This window comes from Cnephaeus nilssonii (assembly GCF_951640355.1).
Source record: "Cnephaeus nilssonii genome assembly, chromosome: 6".
NCBI lineage: Eukaryota > Metazoa > Chordata > Mammalia > Chiroptera > Vespertilionidae > Cnephaeus > Cnephaeus nilssonii.
In genome coordinates, this window is record NC_137077.1 from 99,281,281 (window position 1) to 99,302,394 (window position 21,114).

Genomic DNA, 21,114 nt, shown 5'->3' on the forward strand with positions numbered 1-21,114 from the left:
AGTCCTTCCTTTGTAATTGCTGTCCTCTTCAGTCCACCACACCACCTAAGGGGCGCCATCACTGCCAGGACTGCTATTCTTTCTAGCAGGAGGGAGCCCCTGGCCAGTCCCACCGTCTCCACTGTCAACTGACTTCTCTGTATTACACAATTAATTTTTATCACATGTTTTGAATAACATCCTTCCTCCTCCATTACGGTGAATGCTTAAAATTACATTTATATGAAACAACATTCACACAAACTTCTATTAAAAGCCAAATTTCAGGCATAAGCTACTGGCCAAATCCATTAAAAATGGATATTAAGTCAGGCCAGCGTGACTCAGTGGTTGAGGGTGGACCTATGAACCAGGAGGTCACAGTTCTATTCCGGTCAGGCTCGATCCCCAGTAGGGGGCGTGCAGGAGGTGGCAGATCAATGATTCTAATCTTTGATGTTTCTCTCTCCCTCTTCCCTCCTCTCTGAAATCAATAAAAATACATTTTTAGAAAGGATATTAAGTAAATTAGTTGAGCTGATTAAAAACACCTTCATCAAAGTAGAACACTGGTGTCATCAATAGCTAAGAGTTGAATTACTGATTTTTAAAAAAAATATATTTTATTGATTTATTACAGAGAGGAAGAGATAGGGATAGAGAGTTAGAAACATCGATCAGCTGCCTCCTGCACACCCCCTACCGGGGATGTGCCCGCAACCAAGGTACATGCCCTTGACCGGAATCGAACCTGGGACCTTTCAGTCCGCAGGCTGACGCGCTATCCACTGAGCCAAACCGGTCAGGGCTGAATTACTGATTTTGAAATAGCAGATGGTACAATAATAGGGAGGAAAAGTGACTCCCCCATCACTTTGCAGGGCGGGCGGGGTCAGGTGGGGAACTATTGATGTATTGCTGGAGAGCCAGGAAAAAGAGCTGACGGAATGAGGGTGGGTAGAGGATGGGGCTTAGGTAAGGGAGAGGGAGGGAGGCGGGAGCCCAGGTCAGATGCCTAGAAGGAGGGTGAGGAACTGCCTCCTCTGCTCAGGAAGGGCCAGGCCGGCACTCCCGCTGCCGGCCGCCAGAGGGCGCGGGGGGAACCGGCGGAGGGGGGGGCCGCGCTGGAAAAGGGTCAGCCGGTCGGCAAGGGCGGCGGCGGCGCAGCTCCGCTCCCGCGCGTCTTCGTCCCCGCGTCCAAGCCGGGCGCGCAGCCCCGCTGCCCGGATGCGGCCGCCAGCCCGCCGCTGCGCGCTCCTGGCACGGCTTTGGCTCCTCACCTGCTCGCTGGGTAAGTAGCGGGCGGCCGGGCGTGCACAGGCGGGGCGCGGGCTTTCCGAGCGCCGGGGGCAGCGCCGGCGATCAGCCCCGAAGCCCGGTGTCGGAGGCCAGCCGTCTGCACCGCCCCCGCCCCCCCCCCCGCAGCAGCGCCCCCTCGCGGTGCCCGGTGGACCCGGCTCGGGAACACGCCGGCCTGGCTCCTCTCGGCTGCCGGGTTCCTGCCGGGGCCGGTCACTCTTGCGTCTTCCGCCTCCTTCTGCCCGGAGCTGGCCACCGGCCGAGCGGCAAGCGCGAGGCGTCACTCCCACCGGAAGCGCGAGGAGCTGTGCGACTGCAAGAAACTTTGGAAGGAGGGACGCGGGCCCACCCCCACCCACCCCCCGCCGGCCGGCCGCCCGCACGCCCCGTGCGCTGCCCTTCCAGTGCTTCCCGCACCTCAGCGCCTCCCGGGGTCTCTGGGCGCGCCCCTTACCGCTCTGCCCTTCCCGCCTGCACCGCCGCACCACCGCGGGCGGAGAGGCGGCGCCCGTGCCCACCGACCCCCCTGGAGCTCACTGCGTGGGCCGACGGACATACCCTGGCCCCCGAAGCTATGATGCCAACTTAGCACCGGCCCCTCCCACCCCCAGATTCCTGGACGGGGGAAGACGGGTCCCCCCGGCCTCAGCACGGGCGGCCCTGGCACGCGGGAGGCCCATACCCTCCCCCCAATCTTGGGTCTTTATGGGGGAAAAGTAGAGAACACTCCTGGAAACAATGCCTGTCAGACCTGCTGCTGTAATGCCCCCCCCTCCCTTTTTTTTACATCCTCACAAGAGCTAGTTGGTTCTCCCCTTTATTATAAAATTATGTTGATAAAAGTTTTTCTTTTAAAATCATTGTAATTCACTTTCATGATGAGATTTGTTCAAGTGTGAAAGCTTGGGGAAACATGATTCCCTTTTCAGTGTCCGCAGGGTTATTGCCGTCTAACCCAGACTTGTGTGTGTCCAGCCTAAGAGGCAGTGATTTCTAGAAATGGCAGAATGGTGCAATTTAGGAAAAGATGTCGTGTTGTTTGTTGCACGTCGCTGTTTGGTGGCCCACCTACAGGAACTTTTGCTGCCGGGTTTTGCTTGGATTTAAGCTTTCTGAATAAGGACCTTATTTTCCCACCTCTGGCATTTCTATAGGTGCTCAGTGTGGGAAAATCGAGTGGGATCAATTGGTAATTAATTGCCCACACGCATGATTTAGTAACAGTGTTATTAAAAATGTGCGGGCACCTTGGGCAGAGAAGGCTATGAGGGACTGTTGGGAGCCACCCAAGTTGGCAAAGATCTGCTGTAGCGGAAGGAAGTGCACTATGGGGGCAGCGCTGGGAGAAGGGTGGCTGGAAGGGAGGGGAGGAGGTGACTGCTAGCTGCATTAGTTGGCCTGTGGCCTGGAACTTTTTCACCTAACCAAAGCTGGTGGGTGGTAGCCGGAATTAAGATTCTATTTATAGCCCTGCATTTTATAGTGCTGTCCTGGGAATATAAGGTTTGTACATAATACAGTCAACATATGGGCTGAAAGGCACGTTTGTATTGCTAAGTGTACTGATTTTTATTGCCCTTGAGGGGATATCTGCACTGTCCAAAGTTGCTACTATGTGAAAGGACATTCAGAATGAACCAAAATGTCAACACATTTTTAGAGATGTCTATTAGCATTGTGAAGTTGTCAGATAAGCACAATAAATAAGATAGTATCTATGAAAAGTTCCCTGAGAACTGGCTTTGTGAACTGGCTTTCATGGATTGGTGCAGACAGGAAGCTGTATTCTTGGAGATCTGAAATAAATCATGAATTCATTTTATTGAGCTCTGTTTGGGCAGGTTGAGGAGCACTCTATAAATCTTGAAATCAAGATTCTTGGAATCTAGCTGAAACAGAGTTCTGAGGCATTTGGACACTCCTGATAGTGTTTAAAAATACCTTAAACATTCCCTTATAAGGTTGGCCTGACTGAAAATAGTTTATTTTTCCCACAAAGTATAGCATATTCATTAGAGAAAAATCCATTTAGAAAATTTATTTTAAACACTTATACAGACAAAATTCACTGCAATTTCAGTTCTATAATCAGAGATTTATTCATGCTTTTAGGCCAGCCACTGTGTGATTTCTTGTGGTCGCTCTATCAAATGAGAGCCATAGACTAGATAAAATACTGAAACTTTGCCTGGCTGGTGTGCCCCGCCAGGGCACATGCGCGGGTTGCAGTCTCACTCCCCAGTAGGGGGCATGCAGGAGGCAACCAATTGATGATGTTCCTCTCATCAATGTTTCTGTCTCTATCCCTCTCCCTTCCTCTCTCTAGTAATCATTAAAAAAATAATACTGGAATGCATGCAAATAGAGGAAAGGCCACGGGAGGACACAGCTAGAAGATGGTCATCTACAAGCCAAGGAGAGAGGTCTCAGTAGAAACCAGCCCTGCTGACACCTTGACCTTGGACTTGCAGCCTCCAGAAATATGGAGAAATAAATTTCTGTTGTTTAAGTCAACCAGTCAATGGTTTTCTGTGTGGCAGCCCTAGAAGACGAATACAGTGGGCAAGGGAAAGGGTGGAGGAATGCTGATGGTGGTGGCAGTGTGTCCAATGGTTTCTCAGTGGCCCTTGCAAATATGGGTAGCCAGGGAGTTCTCTATAGAGATCTGGGGGGGGGGGGGTGCCTTAGTAAAGCTTATTAAAGGTGGTTGACCCAGCTGGATGCAGGCCATTTTTGCCACTGTTTCATTCTCCTTCTCATTTCCTATTATGTGAATTCGATGGCTGGAGCTATGGTGGCCTTCTTGTGACCGTGAGGTGACTTTGACGGAAGCCAGTGGTAAGTATGGTAGAGCAGAAAGGGTAGTGAGCACCTGGGTGCCAGATGGATGTGGAGCACCGTGTTAGTAGCCCTATATGCCCTATTACCCGACGTGTATTGCCCGAGATTAAAAATAAACCTCTGTCTTATTTAAGCACCAATTGTCTGGGTTGTCTATTAATCCTAATTGGTACTTCTGTGTACCAATTAATAGAATATCTTTCTTATCTCTGTTTCTGCTCTGTATGGGTCAAGATTGTATGTCTTAGTACCTGCCAAAATTAAGGATAATTTTTATTCTGGGCCAGATCTTGCTCAGGTTCTTTTTACTGCAGTGAGCCAGACATTTAGAACACCAAGAGTCAGACCTAACTCTGGTTTTTTTTGGCGTTTTTAAATTTTTGATTTTTAAGATCTTTTATTTCTAAGGCAATTCACAGACATTACTGGCACAGAGTTTAACAATCTGGATGGATTTGTTGTCGTCTGGGTAGCCTAGGACCCCCAAGTTGGCCTGGCCCCCTTGGTCATGAATTTGACCCAAGGGAGTTTGCCTATAGCCAATACTCAAGCTCTTTGGGCTAGGGTTGGGGGGCAGTGGGATGGGAGGTGGAAAGAGCCTTTTTCAAATGGGGGTGGAATGGGGAGGAGATGTTGAGACTATTGGTTATCTTCCTTTCTGGCAAATGTGTGGGCGTACAACTTGAGCAAGTCCCTATAACTGACCTCATTCAGAACACAAAGGGCTGAGTTTATACTTTCTCATCATATACTAGTAAAGCAAGCATAATATCCAGGCACAAAGGGATTACTTATGGGGAATTGGCACATGTTACAAGTTTTGCCTCGTAGCATTAAGTGTGATCCATCTTTGTTGTTGCACAGATTCTTGCTTAAGAATTATATACAGGAGCGTTAATTCCATCTCTCCCAATAGAAAGGAAAAGTGAGTGTTGGGATTCACCGATTATTGATCCAGAGGCTTCTTTAATACCCTATTTCAAAGCTCTGTTCACTAAGCCCTCTTAAAGAAACCCGATTCAGTGTAGGTGCTGATTTGGACTACTAAAGGTTAACAATTTAAAAATGGTATTAAAATAGTAGGAAAAACTGTACTCAAATTTTTTCCATTTATTCAAAAAAGGGTTGAATATCTACTATGTATCAAGGATTGGGGGATATTGCAGAAAGAAGACAGATCTAGTTCCTCTCCAGCCTCATGGAGCTTGGAGTCTTGAAGGGAATGTGACCTTAAGTACTAACTATGCTGGAAACTACGTAATTGCTGCTGTACTCAGTGCTGTGGCAGGAATTCATTCAGGGAGATGTGTGGCTTTAGCAGGGAGTCTAGGTACAGCAGTGGTTCTCAACAGGGGGTAATCTCAGGGATGGAGATGGTGAGGGTGGTCCCAGAATGTCTGTCCTTGCCTAGAGACTTTGGGGCTATCATGGGGTTGTTTGTCAAGGAGTCCTACTGGCATCTGGAGTCAGGGGTGTTGTTGAACATTGCTCAGCATGTTGTTGAGCAATGCAGAGGACACCCCTCCCCCAAAGAATCAGCTGTCTGGTCCGAAGTGTCAGTGTGCCATTGAGAGACCTTGGAGGAGGGGCTCAGGAAAGGCTTCCTAGAGAACTCAGAACTGAAGGGGAAGCAGTAGTCAGTGGAGGGAGGAAGGGAGCAGGTCAGGTAACGGGGAGAGCTTGGTGCTGGAGGAATGGAGTGGGAAGGACTGGTCTGGAGAAGCTGGGAAGACCAGTAGGGGACTGGTTATGCAGGGTCTGGGAGACCAGGGTGAGCATTTTGGACTGTGTCCGTAGCCTAGAGCAAAGGGAAGTTGCTGAAGGGCTGTCATAGGGAGGGAGTGACACATTTGACTTCCCTTGTAAGAAGTTCCTCTGGTTGGCCTGTAGAACAGGGATTAGAGGGGGCTGATGTGGATGTGGAGAACCAATGAGGAGGCTGCTAGACTCAGCTACATGAGAGATGATTAAGACTCGCTAAGATACAGTGATTGATCGGTGCAGCAGGTACAGGGATAGCCACCTACAGAAAGAGTGGGGTCAGGGAGGAGTCAAAGGTTTCTGTCCTGAGCCATGGGTAGAGAGGGGTGCTGTTTACTGGTACGGGCACTAGTGGAGAAGGACTGGATTTAAAAAAATAAATTTATTATAGTTAATGTATAAATAAAATTTATCACTTTAATCACTTGTAAGTTACAGTTTTTTTTTTGTCATTACTCAGTCATTTTTTCTAAAATTTACTTTTAGGGGTGGTGAGGATGATGAACTCAGCTTGGACAAGTTGAGGGTGTGTGTGAGATGTCCAGTACCATGTCACATGGGCAGTTAGATCTGTGGGTCTGGAACTCAGAGAAGAGATTGGCTGGAGAGAGATGATTTGGGGGCAATTTGAATAGATTTTTTTTTTTTAAAGAGGAGAGCCTTGATTGAGAAGTCAATTTATTCAAGCCTTTATTCAAAATGTATGTGCACCAAAAGATTTGGTAGAAGTTGGAGAGGAAAGTCTTTATCTGTATAATGTAAAGCTACAGGTTTAGGGGAAAAATACATAAAAGTATCATCAAATAAGTTTTGAATATATTCAGGTGTAGCAGTGCCATTTTTTCCCCAGGGCAGTGACTTATTTTTGCTCCTAAAAGAATATTTTATGATCTGAAAAGGTGTTATGATTTAGTTTACATCGTTGCTTCCTGTGAGGAACTCAAGGCTCTTTACACATCACATTTCATTTATCTTCTCAAGATCCTGAGGGTATTGACGCAGAAGCTTGCTTTTTCATTTATGAAATGAAGGGAGGAAACGCAGGTAAGGAAAAATGTCCAGGGCTTGTTGTGAAAATAGCCCCAGTCATTTTCCTTAGGGGCCTGTTCAGCTGTTCATCCCAGTGTGTGTCAACCTTGCGCACACACAAGAATCACCTCAGTGTCCTAAAGAGTCCCCTTCAGGGTCCCCTGTTAAAACACAGATTCCTGGGTTCCAGATCTTTCTGATTCAAAAGATCTGAAATAAGTCCTGTGGATTTGCATTTTTCAGCCAGGCCCCAGGTGAATTGTATATGCTGGCAGGTGCAGGAATCTTGCCTGGGCTACCTAGGCCCAGGTATGTAAACTAGATGACTTTGTCTTAAATGATACCAGGGGCTGTTTTGGAGACAGCAACATATGGAATCGAGGCTCAATCCTCAGCAGTCAGGCATTTTGCCTACTGGGGAAAAAAAACAGAACCCCTCGAATTCAAACTAAGAAGACTTTCTCTGGTTCCAGCATCGTTTGGCAGATTTTCAGGTGCTTCTGGAGGGAATATCATGTGTGGGTCATAAGTCTCTAAAACTAGGGAGTGGGTTGTTACAGCCAAGATTTTTGGACACCAGACAAGTAAGTTCCTATAGGCATTAGAGTGTCATAGACTGTGGGTACTATGGAGTCAGTGGTCCTGATGGGTGTATTTAAAACCTACTTTTTGTATGTCTAAAATAAGATAACCAAAATTTAAGCATAGATTGTGTTTTTATAAGTTAGCCTGACAGTTAATGGTTCAGTAATATTCCTGCAATGTGAAGGAATTATAAAAAGTGCTGATGTCCTGTGTTTTGCTCTTTGCTCTTTTGGACCTCCTTTGTGTGTTCTGGAGCAGGTTGTGTGACCTGGGACTCCTCTGCCCCTTACCTGTAACTCAGCCTGCTTTGAATCTCCCCTAAAACTCCGTTTGAGTTGGAATTTTCTTCTTTTCATATCCTGAGTGGCATATGGGTTCTTATATCATTTGTATAAATGAGATATGACTCAAAGAAACAAATGAACTTTTTCTTTCTAAAATGTATGGTTATTTCCTATGTATTTTCTTCCTGTTTCCTGTCCTTCCTATAAATATGTTTGCCATATGGAACATAGACTGTTGATCCTGGCAAACTTTGTCACCATGTGATTTTTTCCCCTCTGACTTCTTCCATAAAACAGGAGATGTGTTTCAGATGTGTTTCAAGTTGGGGTAGGTAGTGATCTCAGAAGATGATGGATGTCATGTCTGTACACTCTTTGCCATCCTTGGGTGGGAGCCAGGCCTTCTCTCATTCCTTCTCTGAAAAGGCTGAATCACTCTTAAGTGTGGTAGAGCCCATGGAATGGGCAAAGGGGTCCCCTGACCCTAAATGTTGTCCAGTTCTCTACTTGCCCTGCTTGGTAGCAGAATTGTGCTGGCATTGCCCCCAATCCAACATATCCCTTTTCCTAAGAGTTTGCTGTTGGCACCTGAGCAAAAGGCTCAGTGGCTTTTCCCATAGGACAGATCCTGTCCTGAACTTGAACATTTACTAACCTATTTCATTCTTGTTTGACCCCGCCCCCCCTTTACAGAAAGGAAGGCAGAGGCTTCGAGAGGCCAAGTCACTGGTCCCATGTTGCTTAGCTATTAAGCAGCAGAACCTGGATTGGATCCCAGGTGGCATGAGTCTAGACTCTGTGACTCTGGCCAGTGACCTCATGGTACAGCAGGCCTGGAGCCGAGGGCTCCTGTGCTTTGCTGTCTTCCCATTGTACGTAGGAATCACCTATGCTCACATCTCTCTCACCATCCTTGTGGACCCTCCCTTCCCCGCCCATATCCACTCCTAGGACCTTGTCTGTAAGCCTGTCCATTCTGCTTCTTTAGTATCCCCAACACTTGCTCTTGCTCACAATCCTACTGTGCCCAGGCACTGCCTCACTTTAAGTCAGCCCCTTATCTCTCACTGCCTGGCTCAATTAGCTTCCCAGATGGTGTATTTGTGTCTTTTTATGTTCTCCCCATAGCGCACCCAACACAGCACCTCTAGAAAGCTGTCTAAGGGACATTTCAACACAGAACTTGCCTTCTTAAAAAGCTTCCGTGGTGCTCAGCATACAACCAGACTCCCAACACCAATCCCCTTTGTGACATGGCCCCTGCCATCTCAGCCTCATCTCATCCAGGCCCAGCCACTCCCTCCCCTCAGGTGGCCACGCTCTGGAAACACTGGACTGTTGGCAGTACTTTGTGTGCAGAAGCCTGTCTCCAGGCCTCCTGCTCTCGTCCTTGAAGTCTCTGTGTCCTGGACGTTACTTTCTTAAGACCTGAGCTTCCCAGTCTAGAAGCCTCTTTTACCTCTGCCACCCTGCTTGGGTGAGGTGCCCTCTCTCCACCCCCAGGTGCTTCCTGTGCTGCCACCAGGACAACTGCCATCAGAGCCACACGTCTGTGCTTGGCATTGATTTAACAGGGCCTTGTCTCCTGCTAAACCACGAGCTCCCTGGAGAGATGCTCATCCCTCATCTTCTCCACTCCCAGCATCATGTGTGGCTTAGAATGCCCACGCGGCCACTTTTTAATTTTCTGTTGAACAGTTGAAAATATAAATTCATAATGAGAATGATAATAGCTGCTGTCGCCCAGAGCACTTTGCAAGTGCCCGGCCCTGTTCCAAGAACAGTACGCATGCTAAACCATGTGACCCTCGGCCGCTGCCTGCAGTGGTTCTGTCCCCAGCCCACGGAGAGTGACAGGGTGCTCCCTCCTGTGCTTGGGCATGGGTGGATGGAGCTGCTACCCAGCCCGTCCACAAGCTCAGGGACAGGGGATTCGTCTGCGGATGAGGGAAGGGCAGGTTCTGCCCACTGTGGCTGAGCTAGAGTTTGTTTGTTTCTGCTCCCTCTGCTGCCATGGATTATCTTCAAAGCAGGTAATTAGAACCAAATACATTGGCTGAAGGCCGTGCATCCTGGAGTTTACCGCCCCCTTTGGAAGACCTGGAATGAAACCTGGAAAGCTCCAAGGAGCTGAGCGGTGGGGGCGGAGGTGCTGGGTGAGATGTTTTATAAGTAGGTCACAGGAAAGAAAGCAAAGCCCCAAAGGCTGCCTCTCACAGTGTGTTAAGTGTGCAACCCTGAGCCCTAGCGGGGGGCCAGGGGGGGGACCCACTGCCAGTTTCTGGGTGTGCTGTGAGCAGGTCCTGATGGCAGATCCATGGGCATGTGGTTTTCTTCCTCCTCTTGGTTTGTTTTCAGGGCACACCCACACCTAGACACGCCCAGACTGATAGTGGTTACCATCGTCACCACCAGCAGCAAGGCCATAATCACCCACTGGGCTTGTCATCCATGCCCAGCCATCCTTAACTCACTTGATCCTGGCAGCACCCCTGGAGGTGTCAGTTATTTATTTATTTGTTTATTTAATTTTCATTTGGTTTCTGTGATAGATGCTCCTTGGAGAGTTTGGGAGGACAGATTGGGGAATAGAACAAAACAGAGCAAGGAGTTAGGAGGAACACTCATCTTTCCTGTGTGGGCATGGGGTCCTGTGCTCCCTCCCAGGAACAGGAAGAGATAGTTGATTAGTGCTGGTTAAATGCAGTGCAGTTAATCCCTCTCCAGTTTTCTTAGGGAGCCCATAAATCTCTGTCCCAGATTTGTTTTAAAATATTGATTTATTTCTCAGGATGGGTGTGCTAACACATTTGTTGGCTTGAATTATTTAAAGTTATAACATAAAGGGTCTTACTTCTTTGCCCTGATTTTCACTTTACATATAGTTCCCTGTAGCAATTCACAGAAATTCATGTCGGAAATTGTAAAGGGAAAATTACTTTTAAAGAGCAGTTTGACATATAAGAACATGAGTAACATTGCAGTATTTCTCCTTCTGTACTGTGCCTTCAGGCCAGGCTTTCCAGAATATTTTTCCCCATTGAATCTGGAAATTTGTGAGTGGCCAAAAATCACACACACACACACACACACACACACACACACACACGGCCCCCAGGGTGCTCCCTTCTTTGCTGGGGTCCTGGCACTTTCCTCTTCCTGCTCCCCCACCCCAGGCAGAGGGTGTTAAACTGCAACCCCGAGCTCTGGTTTGAGGTATCTGAGGTGCCAGATGATTTCTCCCTTGCTACTTTTTCTCACTTTCCTCCTCTCTTTGTACGTTTCTCCTTCATTTCCTCCAGCTGTAGATTTCATTGTAGGAATCCTATAAAGGATTCATCATCTTATAAGACCGTGTTTAATAATGGTATAGTGTATTCTGTCTTCCAAATGCATTTGGTTCTTTGATGCGTTCTTTGTTTTATTTAGATTATGGAAGCAAAAATAAAACCAATTAGTATTTTTTTTTTCACATTCATCTGATAGTGATGATTTTGCAATGTGATTTGATCTTATGCCTGAAAGTACTCTGATGTGTTTCTATCAGGGGAAAAGTTCTTAATTTCACAGCAGAATGATGGAGGGGAATGGCAACTTTCGTGACTTTTTGGTTTTTGTTTTTCAGAATATTTAACTGTAGGCCTGTGTATTTTTGGAGAGAATGAAAATGTCTGCCCTCTCCTCAGCCTTATCTGAATAAAGGCATGGAATCTTGAGTATGACAGGCAGGATTTGTGGAATTCACTTGACTTATTAGGAGTAGCTTCTCTTTATGTAATTCCTAATTGAAACAGTAACGTCATCAAACAATATTAGCTGCTTATTTATGAAAGGTGATGTATTAGTCATTTTCAGAACTAGTACCACCAAATAAAGATACTTTTTCTTTAGTAGAGTCTACATTCTAAAGGGCTTCTGTGTTGACATAGCCATCTGACCTTGCAAACAGTGAATAAGACTAAGTGCTGGTTATTAGATGACTAGAGGCCCGGTGAACGAAAATCAGCCCCTAAGGGGGACCCCTAAGTTCGGCCTGCACCCTCTCCAATCTGGGACCCCTCGGGGAATGTCCGACTGCCGGTTTGTGCCCGCACTTTTAACAAATGACAGCTCCATTGTTGTTTCTTTCTTTTCATGCTTAAACCCATTGGAATTAGTAGGTATTCAAAGTGTGTATACATTTTGGGGGGATACCCTGTATATCTCTAGTCAGCGGTGAAAGGAACCAACAGCGGATTTGGAACCCCCAGACAGGGAACCTCGCTCACTCCCCGCATGTCTCCCCACTCCACTTTCCACCTTCGCGGGCAGCAGGAGAATGAATGTTTTTTCTCATTAACTCGGAAAAGCATGTCCTGTCACCCGCTGTCCGGCAGCAGTGCGCTAGGCCCCAAGCGAGTGAGGCTCAGTCAGGGCAGCCTTCGCTCATGGGTGCCGGCACCCAATGTGCACATTCCTCTTTGCAGTCGCCCCGACTATCCCACCGTTTCACTGAGAGGACAGAACTCCTCACCTCCTCTGGGTTCCCGATCTTGAACACTGACCGAAGGCACCTCAGCGAGGGCCGCCCGCACCCACCAGGTGTGTCTGTCCGCACCTGCTCCTGCCTCAGCACCTGCATTAGCTCCACGGAGGTGATCTCGTCGCTGCATTGGCCTCCGCGGGAACAGGGCATCACCACTCCACCCTCTCACTGTCATCTCACAGGCACCCACCCTCAGCACCCAGAACACCCAGACACTCTCCAAAGGACATGAGCGTGCCGGAGGGGACGTGCACACATCCTATGGGGGACGTAGGCATGCTGGGGTTGATGGAACTGCGGCGGAGGGGGAGGGCGGGGGGGAGACTTGCACACGTCATGGTCCGGGAATGTTGCAGGCATGCGTGGGTGATAGCACGCTGGGGGACGTTCGCACGCCAGCGAGGGAGGAGAGGATGTGTGCACCAGAGGCCTGCGGCTGCGCAGATCTGCAAACCCCCATGGTGCGGTCAGGAAGACGTCAATCTGGCCCGCCATGGTGGTGATGCCCTGTTCCCTGGAATCATGCACCTTCTGGGCCAGGAGGCGGGACTTGCGCAGCCACTCCTCGGTGCTGGTGGCCTGCAGGCGCTACTTCAGCTCGGCCCGCAGGCTCCACTTGGTGCGCTCATGGCTGCCACCGCTGCCATGTGGGGAGTACAGGCCGCCCTCCGCCGGCCGCCTCACTCACCCAGAGGCTCTCTGCGCACACTGCCCAGAGGCCCGGAGCGGCCTGGGTGGGGTGGGACACCTGTGTGCGCTGCCCAGCAGCCCAGAGCGCGCTGCCCACCTGCCGCTCCGTGCCTGTGCGTGCTGCCCACCGGGGCGGGGTGGAATGCCTAGCTTTGTTGCCGTGGCAACGACGCAAGTGTCTCGGCCCGGCTGCCGCCATCTTTTGTTGCGGAGTGACCCTCAATTTGCATATTCCCTCCTTATTGGCTGTGGGCGCCACCATCTTTGTTGCAAAGTTACGGTCACTTTGCATATTCCCTCTTTATTAGATAGGGTGAGTCACTGTTCAGTTGATATTATTTTTCTTATAGAAGAGTAAATTCCAGCCCACAGAGCTCTTTGACTGTCCATGTTTGACATGGAATTGATGGGGTTGGCAGATGCGTATTTTACCATCAAAGTCGTGTATTAGATTGACTACAGTTTTTATAGCCTGCAAGTTGTTGAAATATCCTATTTTCTAAAATTCTGTGATGCTGAGTGAGGTTAACATGTTGTGACCTCCCTGTCTGATGTTTACTAGTATTACTAATTCTATATTTGATTCTTCTTGAGGGTTGTAAATGTGCATACTAGGTTGGAGGTATATTACCCATATTAATCCCCTCACCCCCCACTGAAAAAATTAAATACCTAGAAGCAAAATTTAAATGGTTAAAGGGTATTTGGTGTTAAATCTCTCCTTTCTTCTTAGAACTTAATGAGCGATTTGGACTGTATGTGTGTGTGTGTGTGTGTGTGTGTAAAAGTGAGAAAATAGGTCAGATCCTAGTGAAAATAAATTAAGGTTGGGGTACTAAACTGTTTCATTCTACTAGGTGGAATGCTGCCTAGTGTAAGGAGTTGACAGACCTTAAGGAATAGATGACTCCAGGGCCTTCATGGAGATTGCATTCACTCATTCATCCATTTATTCATATTTAGCACTCATTAAATAAATATTAATTGATCTTCTTGTGTGTGCTGTCTGTGCCCTAGGTTCGTGGGCAAACAGTAAATAAAACCACATTCCTGCCTTCATGGAGCTTACAGTGAACTAATATATAAGACAAGCAATGAACAAATAAACATATATATGTCAGTGGTGGTACGTGCTCTGTAGAAAAGCCAAGGAGGGGAGAGGGAAGGCCAGGGGGTGGAGTTGGGAATTTGCTATTTATAAAAAGTGGTCTCAGGGAAGCTTCCTGTAGTATCTGCTGTTATCTAAAGTTCACACATAGAGGTTCATTTCACTTACATTTCAATTTCATTCTGCCTTTTGAAATGTCACTTGGAAATGGAAATGATCAAACCACCTTCGTAATTGGCTTCTTAGTATGACTGTGTTTTAGATGATTTCCCTTGAGCAAATGTTAATGGAGAGAGTCAGAGGCTGTGATATATGGGATGGGGCTGAGAAGCACCTGAATGGGTGAAGTCCTTTCCTGCTTCTGTCACCTGGGGAGCCCCACTACCCACATGCCTTGTGCTGCATTACTGCTCCATGGAATTGCCTGTTCTACCCTTGAAGTAAATTCTTGCTCAGTGGCATTGCCCATTTTTCCTGGGAATGCTAATTGGAGAAAGCAAACTGTGAAATATGTTTGAGAAATGCACTGTAAAATTAGGATTATTGTTTGCCCAGTTCATCTTCCTGTTTGGTTTATTATTCTGATTTACATTTTCAAAGTGTTACTGTTATTATTATTATTACTAGAGGCCCGTTGCACGAAATTCGTGCACGGAGGGGGGGGGGTGTCCCTCAGCCCAGCCTGCACCCTCTCCAATCTGGGACCCCTCGAGGGATGTCCGACTGCCCGTTTAGATCCCTCTAACAATCCAGGACTGCTGGATCCCAACTGCTCGCCTGCCTGCCTTCCTGATTGCCCCTAACCGCTTCTGCCTGCCAGCCTGATCACCCCCTAAACCACTCCCCTGCCAGCCTGATTGATGCCTAACTGCTCCCCTGCCAGCCTGTTTTCCCCCAACTTCCCTCCTCTGCCGGCCTGGTCACCCCTAACTGCCCTCCCTGCAGGGTTGATCGCCTCCAACTTCCCTCCCTTGCAGGCCTGGGTCCCTCTCAACTGCCCTCCCTTGAAGGTCTGGTGCCTCCCAACTGCCCTCCCCTGCTGGCCATCTTGTGGTGGCCATCTTGTGTCCACATGGGGGCAGGATCTTTGACCACATGGGAGCATCCATATTGTGTTTTGGAGTGATGGTCAATCTGCATATTACTCTTTTATTAGATAGGATAGAGGCCTGGTGCGGGGGGGGGGCAGCTGGTTTTCCCTGAAGGGTGTCCTGGATCAGGTTGGGGGTTCCCTTGGGGTGTGGGGCGGCCTGAGCGAGGGGCCTGTGGTGGTTTGCAGGCCAGCCACGCCCCCTGGCGACTCAAGAGGAGGCCCTGGTATCTGGAATTTATTTACCTTCTACAATTGAAACTTTGTAGCCTGGAGTGGAGCCAAGCCTCCTGCTCGCTCCATGGCTGGCAGTCATTTCTGTTGGGGTTAATTCACCTTCTATAATTGAAACTTTGTAGCCTTAAGTGGAGGCCTGGGCCTAGCCAGGGTGTGTGGAAAGCTTTGCTTTCTCCGTTGCCGGGGGCAACCCTGGCCTGCTCTCTCCAGCTCTGTGGCTGCCGCCGTTTCTGTTAAGATTTGTTTACCTTCTATATTTGAAACTTTGTAGCTTGAGTGGAGGCTTAGGCCTAGCAAGGGCAGGCGTAAAGCTTGGCTTCCTCCGTTGCCTGGGAAACCTTGCTCTCTGTGGCTGTAGCCATCTTGGTTGGGTTTATTTGCATACTCGCCCTGATTGGCTGGTGGGCGTGGCTTAGGCATAGTGAAGGTGCAGTCAATTTGCATATTACCCTTTTATTAGGTAGGATTACCAGAGGCCCGGTGCATGACATTTGTGCACTGTGGTGGTGGGGGCCCCTCAGTCTGGCCTGTGCCCTCTTGCAGTCCGGCCTGTGCCCTCTTGCAGTCCGGGACCCCTTGGAGGTTGTCCACTGAGGGGTCCTTAGTGCTGTAGCGGAGGTGGGAGTGGCTGCCCCCACTGCCGCTGCGCTTGCCAGCTGTGAACCTGGCTTCTGGTTGAGCGGTACTCCCCCTGTGGGAGCACACTGACCTCTAGGGGGCAGCTCCTGCGTTGAGTGTCTGCCCCCAAGTGGTCAGTGTGAATCATAGTGACAGTTGTTCCGCCATTCGGTCGATTTGCATATTAGCCTCTTATTATATAGGATTACTTTTAATGTAGAGCCTAGATGTGTCTCTAGGGATATCTTTATAAATGGGCTGTGACTCAGAACATTAAATTGCTCTAAAAGGGGAAGAATTTTAATTCCTCCCACTTCCCTGGCCCCATGGCTTCAGTAGGGTTCCTTTAAGTGTCCCGAATGTAGCAGCAGTGTCTGCACCACACTTTTACCCCACGATCCCTGAGATGGAAAGCTGGTGCCACATTTAGCTCTGTTGCCGACAGGCTCTGGCAGTGATTGTGAGAGTGTGGATTTCCAGATGCTTAGGAATTCCCCTTTGCTTAAGAAGTGACACACAAAAAAATACCTGAGGTGTCCTAAATTAAATTACAGTGGCAAGTGAGTGAGAGAAAGTGAGTAGAGTATTTGAACAGTTATTAGCTGTTCGTCAACTAACAGTAGACTGCTCACCTTCCTGAATGTCTGTTGGAGCTTTGAATCCACCTTCAGGCTCTATTAGTGACCACAGATACCACTGCCTATGCAAGAACCTTCAGGACTGTTGCCCACCACCAATCAAAGTAGTAAACATTTCTTTCTTAAAGGCTGTTCACCTATCATAGAACTGCCACCATCACCTTTTCCACCTCTTTCATATTCTTTGAAAATTCTTTCAAAACAACGTAGATCTTTCTTCTCCCAAACATAATAAATAAAAAGTCCCCCCAGCCCAAGACAGCGGATATGTTGTCTTCTCCACACCTGCTGCTGGTGGCTTGGACTGCACGCCCCAGGGCCTGATCCTTTTCTAGCTAGCGTATGGCTCAACAACCCCGTTTTTTTAGAAGAACTTTTGGCCGTGAAAGTTTTTTTGTTTACCACATGGCACCAGAGTTGAGGTTTCGAAGAAGTTGTATTCTGTGTGCATTTATTTTGTGATTTATATCTATAGACATCAATGGTATACACAGGTTTTAATTTCTCTGATGGAGCATTTCTTTAGTTTTGTAGCCTGAGTGTTTGTTGGCTTTCACTGATAAATAATTTTAGGTCTGGATATGAAGGCAGCCAATGGTTCTGGCTTATGGCAATGCAGCTGCTTTTAAAAATGAGCAAAGTATATCTTATATCATTATTTTTTTATTTTAAGCAAAACTGTTTTATGTGAGAATAAATTTTAATGGCCAATCCTACCTAATAAAATAGTAATATGCAAATCGACCGCACCTTCGCTATGCCAAGCCACGCCCACCAACCAATCAGGGCGAGTATGCAAATTACCCAACAAAGATGGCGGTTAATTTGCATATGCGGAGGGAGGGAGGAGTGAAGACTGAAGACAACTTAGAAGGAAGAGGGAGGAAAAGCAGAAAGCGAGGTGGCTGCCAGAGGGAAAGCCAGGGCGGGGAGGGGCGGGCGGCAGTGGCAGTGCACGTGGCCGCAGTGGCCGCTTGCAGGATTCTTCCTGCAAATGGGCTACTAGTTTTAATATAAAAATGTTTCCTTTTTTTTTTTTCCAGATTTTGCATTGGCTTCTAAAGATGTAAAGGAGGTCACACCATCTAAGGTACTGATTCTAATGATCAAATCTGTCCTTCCCATCTCAGGTTCATTTGCCATTTCTTTAATGGGAGCTGTCATGAATTTTTCTTTCAGTGAAGTTTTTTTTTTTTGTTACAAATTTATGAAATTTTGGTCAACATAGATTTTGAATTTCTAGCAGTAACCAACAGATAGGCTGGTTTTTAAGAATGTTCTCCTATAGTTAAAGCATATCCACTAGGTTTCAGATTTCTTCATAAGGAAGAAGATGTTCTGATGTGAAGTTAGACATTTTAGAAATCTTGCTTGGGCATGATGGTTTTCTCCAGTTGTACCACATCTTAACCTTGGGTTTAATTTTCTCAGTCTGTGAGAGGACTGTGCTGTGTTTCCAGGGTCACAGAGCCTGAGTGTCCCTCACCATGAAGGCGGCACCATTAGAGGGCATCGGGGACTAGCTGAGAGATCAAGACTCCATGCTCAGTCAGAACCAGGAACTGAGATCTGGGGCCCCGGTGGAGAGGGCACAGCACTCACCCAAATCTCTGAGCTGCTGCTTTGTCATAATTTCATCATTGATTTTGTTCCAGAAGCTCATCTAAATTTTACCATGTGGGCTTTGTACAAGAGTAGTTTTAGCACATGAGAAGGAGGAACAATACATACGAGTTGTTTTTGCCACATTAATTAAGGCTCAGTTGACTCTATTTCCCCCCCCCCCCCACAATTAGTATAAAAGCATTTTAAAATGGAATGTTCTAGCTATACCATGGGATTCCTACATGGGGGAAATAATAATAATAATAATAATAATAATAATAATTCCTTAAGATCCTTTATAGTTAATTAAACATTTTCAGACATTTCATTTAATTTAGCCTTCTCAATGATCCTGTTATACTGCACAGCAAAGCAGATATTCTTTTGGAAAGCTCAGAAAATGTATCTTCAGAGAAGTTAAGTGGTTCAGCTGAGGTCACATAACTATTAAGAGGTGAAGTCAGAATCCAAATTTTATGAATTGTTGAATTTTTCACACCAATTTTATATTACACAGCCATGTGCATTATAAAATGTGTGTGTGTGTGTGTGTGTGTGTGTGTGTGTGTGTGTGTGTTTGGCAACAATGAGGCTCATTTATAATAAATTTAAAGTGCTACCCAAGATTTATTAATAGGGAACTAAAATTTTATCTAATAAATTTAGAAATACTTTCAAATACATGTTTTACCTAATCTTTTCAAATGAAGAAATATATGTCTCCTTTGCCTTAAATACATATGTAAATCTAAATATAGCCGTAAAGGGAAAGTATTCCATCTTAGTGTCATTTTTCATGCAAAAAAGCCCTTGAAAAATGTCATTAAGCCCATCTGTGCTAAGGCCACAGAGCCAAATAAGCCATTAGTCCCATGGGGAGAGGCAGTGATGAAATGCCTTCTGCAGACCATACCTGAGACTGGGAGACAGAAAAGAATCAGCTTGCCCAAGGTCAACCAAAGTCTGTAGATGGTTTGGAGACAGGAGTTGTTCTCATTAGTTTATCTGCCCTTTCAGTGCTGCTCAGAAGTAGCCTGCTGTGTTTCCCTCACTTCACTGCTCACCTTGGTGACATGCCCTAGAACACAGGCCAGCCCCATACAGGGCTGAGGGCCTTCCCAAAACATGGTTCAAGATCACTGGTTGGTGCCAGGTGGCTTCACATGAAAATCAGTACCAGTACCTTGAGGTCCTGTCTGGGGCCTGGCCTCTAGGCCCAGGCTTCTCTTCTGAGCACTTGGCCCCTGCACTGTCCTGGACTGGACCTGCCCACTTTCAGGGAGCCTGTCCTCCAGGCTCTGCTCCAGGCCCTGGATGCTGCCTCAGCTGTGGCCATGTACCTGTTTGGCCTGCAGATTGGCCTGGCCTTACATCCTATGGTGACTCATGACATTGTATTCCATATGACAAGGTGTTAGAACTGGACACTGAAGCCACATTGGAAGGGTCACATCCCTTCAACACTGACCTGCTGTGGAACTTTCCAAACCTTTCTGTGCCTCAGCAGCCTCAGTAAGACTGGATAATAGGGCCTGTCTCAAAAAGCTCTTTGAAGATGAAGATGTGTGTGTGTGTGTCCACCATGTAGAACAGTGCCAGGCCCCATTTAATATGACAGCAAGAAATGTCGTATGCAATATTTCAAGAGGAACCTAAACAAATAAAGAAGAAGAACCATGGACATTACTGCTTTTATCAGTTAATTTCTATTACAGTGGTAGTAGATATTACATAAAGGAGGCAATGATGATAGAAAGTGAGAGAGCTAACAGTTACTGAGCATTTGCTTTGGACAGACACTATGCTTAGCATTATATAATCTAATTAAAGCAGATCTTGTAATTATGGTTCCTGTTGTACAGATGAGAAACTGAGGCTTGAGCTAGTAAGTTGTGGAGGGAGAAGGAACACAGGCTCACCTTACAGTGGAGGGCTCTGATGAACATGTCGTGCTTAATCATTTTTACTGAGAATCTCAGGGGCGGTGGTGGCTGTTGGTGAATGGGTAGAAGATGCCATTTTACTCCTATTCCTTCTTAAAAGATTTCATATTACATTCTTTTGGGGATGCCTTATTTTCTTTTAATGAAGAATATATGAACCAAGCCTCACCTAGATGGATTGCAAGTGTTCAAATCTGTGGTGCATTAAAAGTAAAACTGGACTAATGGTGCTTTGGTTTAGCCTTATTCTGCGAGAGAAGGAACTGTTTGTGCGGTAGAGGTGTTAGAAACAGACCTTCCTGATCTGAGTAGCAGTTCAGTAGGCTTAGGAGACATTGGCAGTGAGCGCATTTGGACCGACATTGATAGTCAGGAGAAGAAGCATACGGCAGCAGAGATAATAAACCATGTCTATCTTTTTTCTTAGGAAGAACTAAGCCTTTTCATGAGGGAAATTGGAGACAGAATTTTGAATGTCCTGTCAATTAGTTCACTTAGTCTAATTTTCTTTCTCAAAGGGGAACTTACTCAAGACTATTTTGGTTCCATGTCAGTTCACTGAATCCAAGGGTTTTTTGGATATTTTATTTTCACTGTTTATAAATCAAGCCACTGGAAATAGCTCATCATTTCCTAGCTGTTATGTCAGCTAGTCCGTGCAGCAGTACTCGATGACAGAGAGCTATTATTTTGGTTGCTCTTCTTTGGTTTCACAAAGATCGCTGATGGGAGAAAGTGCAGTGGGATTTCAGCTTGGAATCATTGAGTCAGGATATTGTTGATCTTTCGACTTGTTGATGAAGGTGACTGTTGTTGTGTTACAGGAAAGGGGACCTGGGCCTTATCAGGTCAGCCTAAGGATGGCAAGTAGTGTGTGGGTTC

The 21,114-nt window shown here is 47.0% G+C and overlaps 1 protein-coding gene across 2 annotated transcripts in view; it reads left to right on the forward strand.

Annotated features, from left to right (window-relative positions):
• Positions 1-1,140: 1,140 nt before the first annotated feature.
• Positions 1,141-21,114, forward strand: part of B3GLCT (beta 3-glucosyltransferase) — a 159,819-nt gene continuing 139,845 nt past the window's right edge. For both annotated transcript variants that reach the window (XM_079773996.1, XM_079773997.1), the window contains exons 1-2: positions 1,141-1,270; positions 17,728-17,774. In XM_079773996.1, the coding sequence (XP_079630122.1) occupies positions 1,207-1,270; positions 17,728-17,774 (111 nt within the window). In that variant the 5' untranslated portion in view covers positions 1,141-1,206. The remainder of the gene's footprint in view (positions 1,271-17,727; positions 17,775-21,114) is intronic.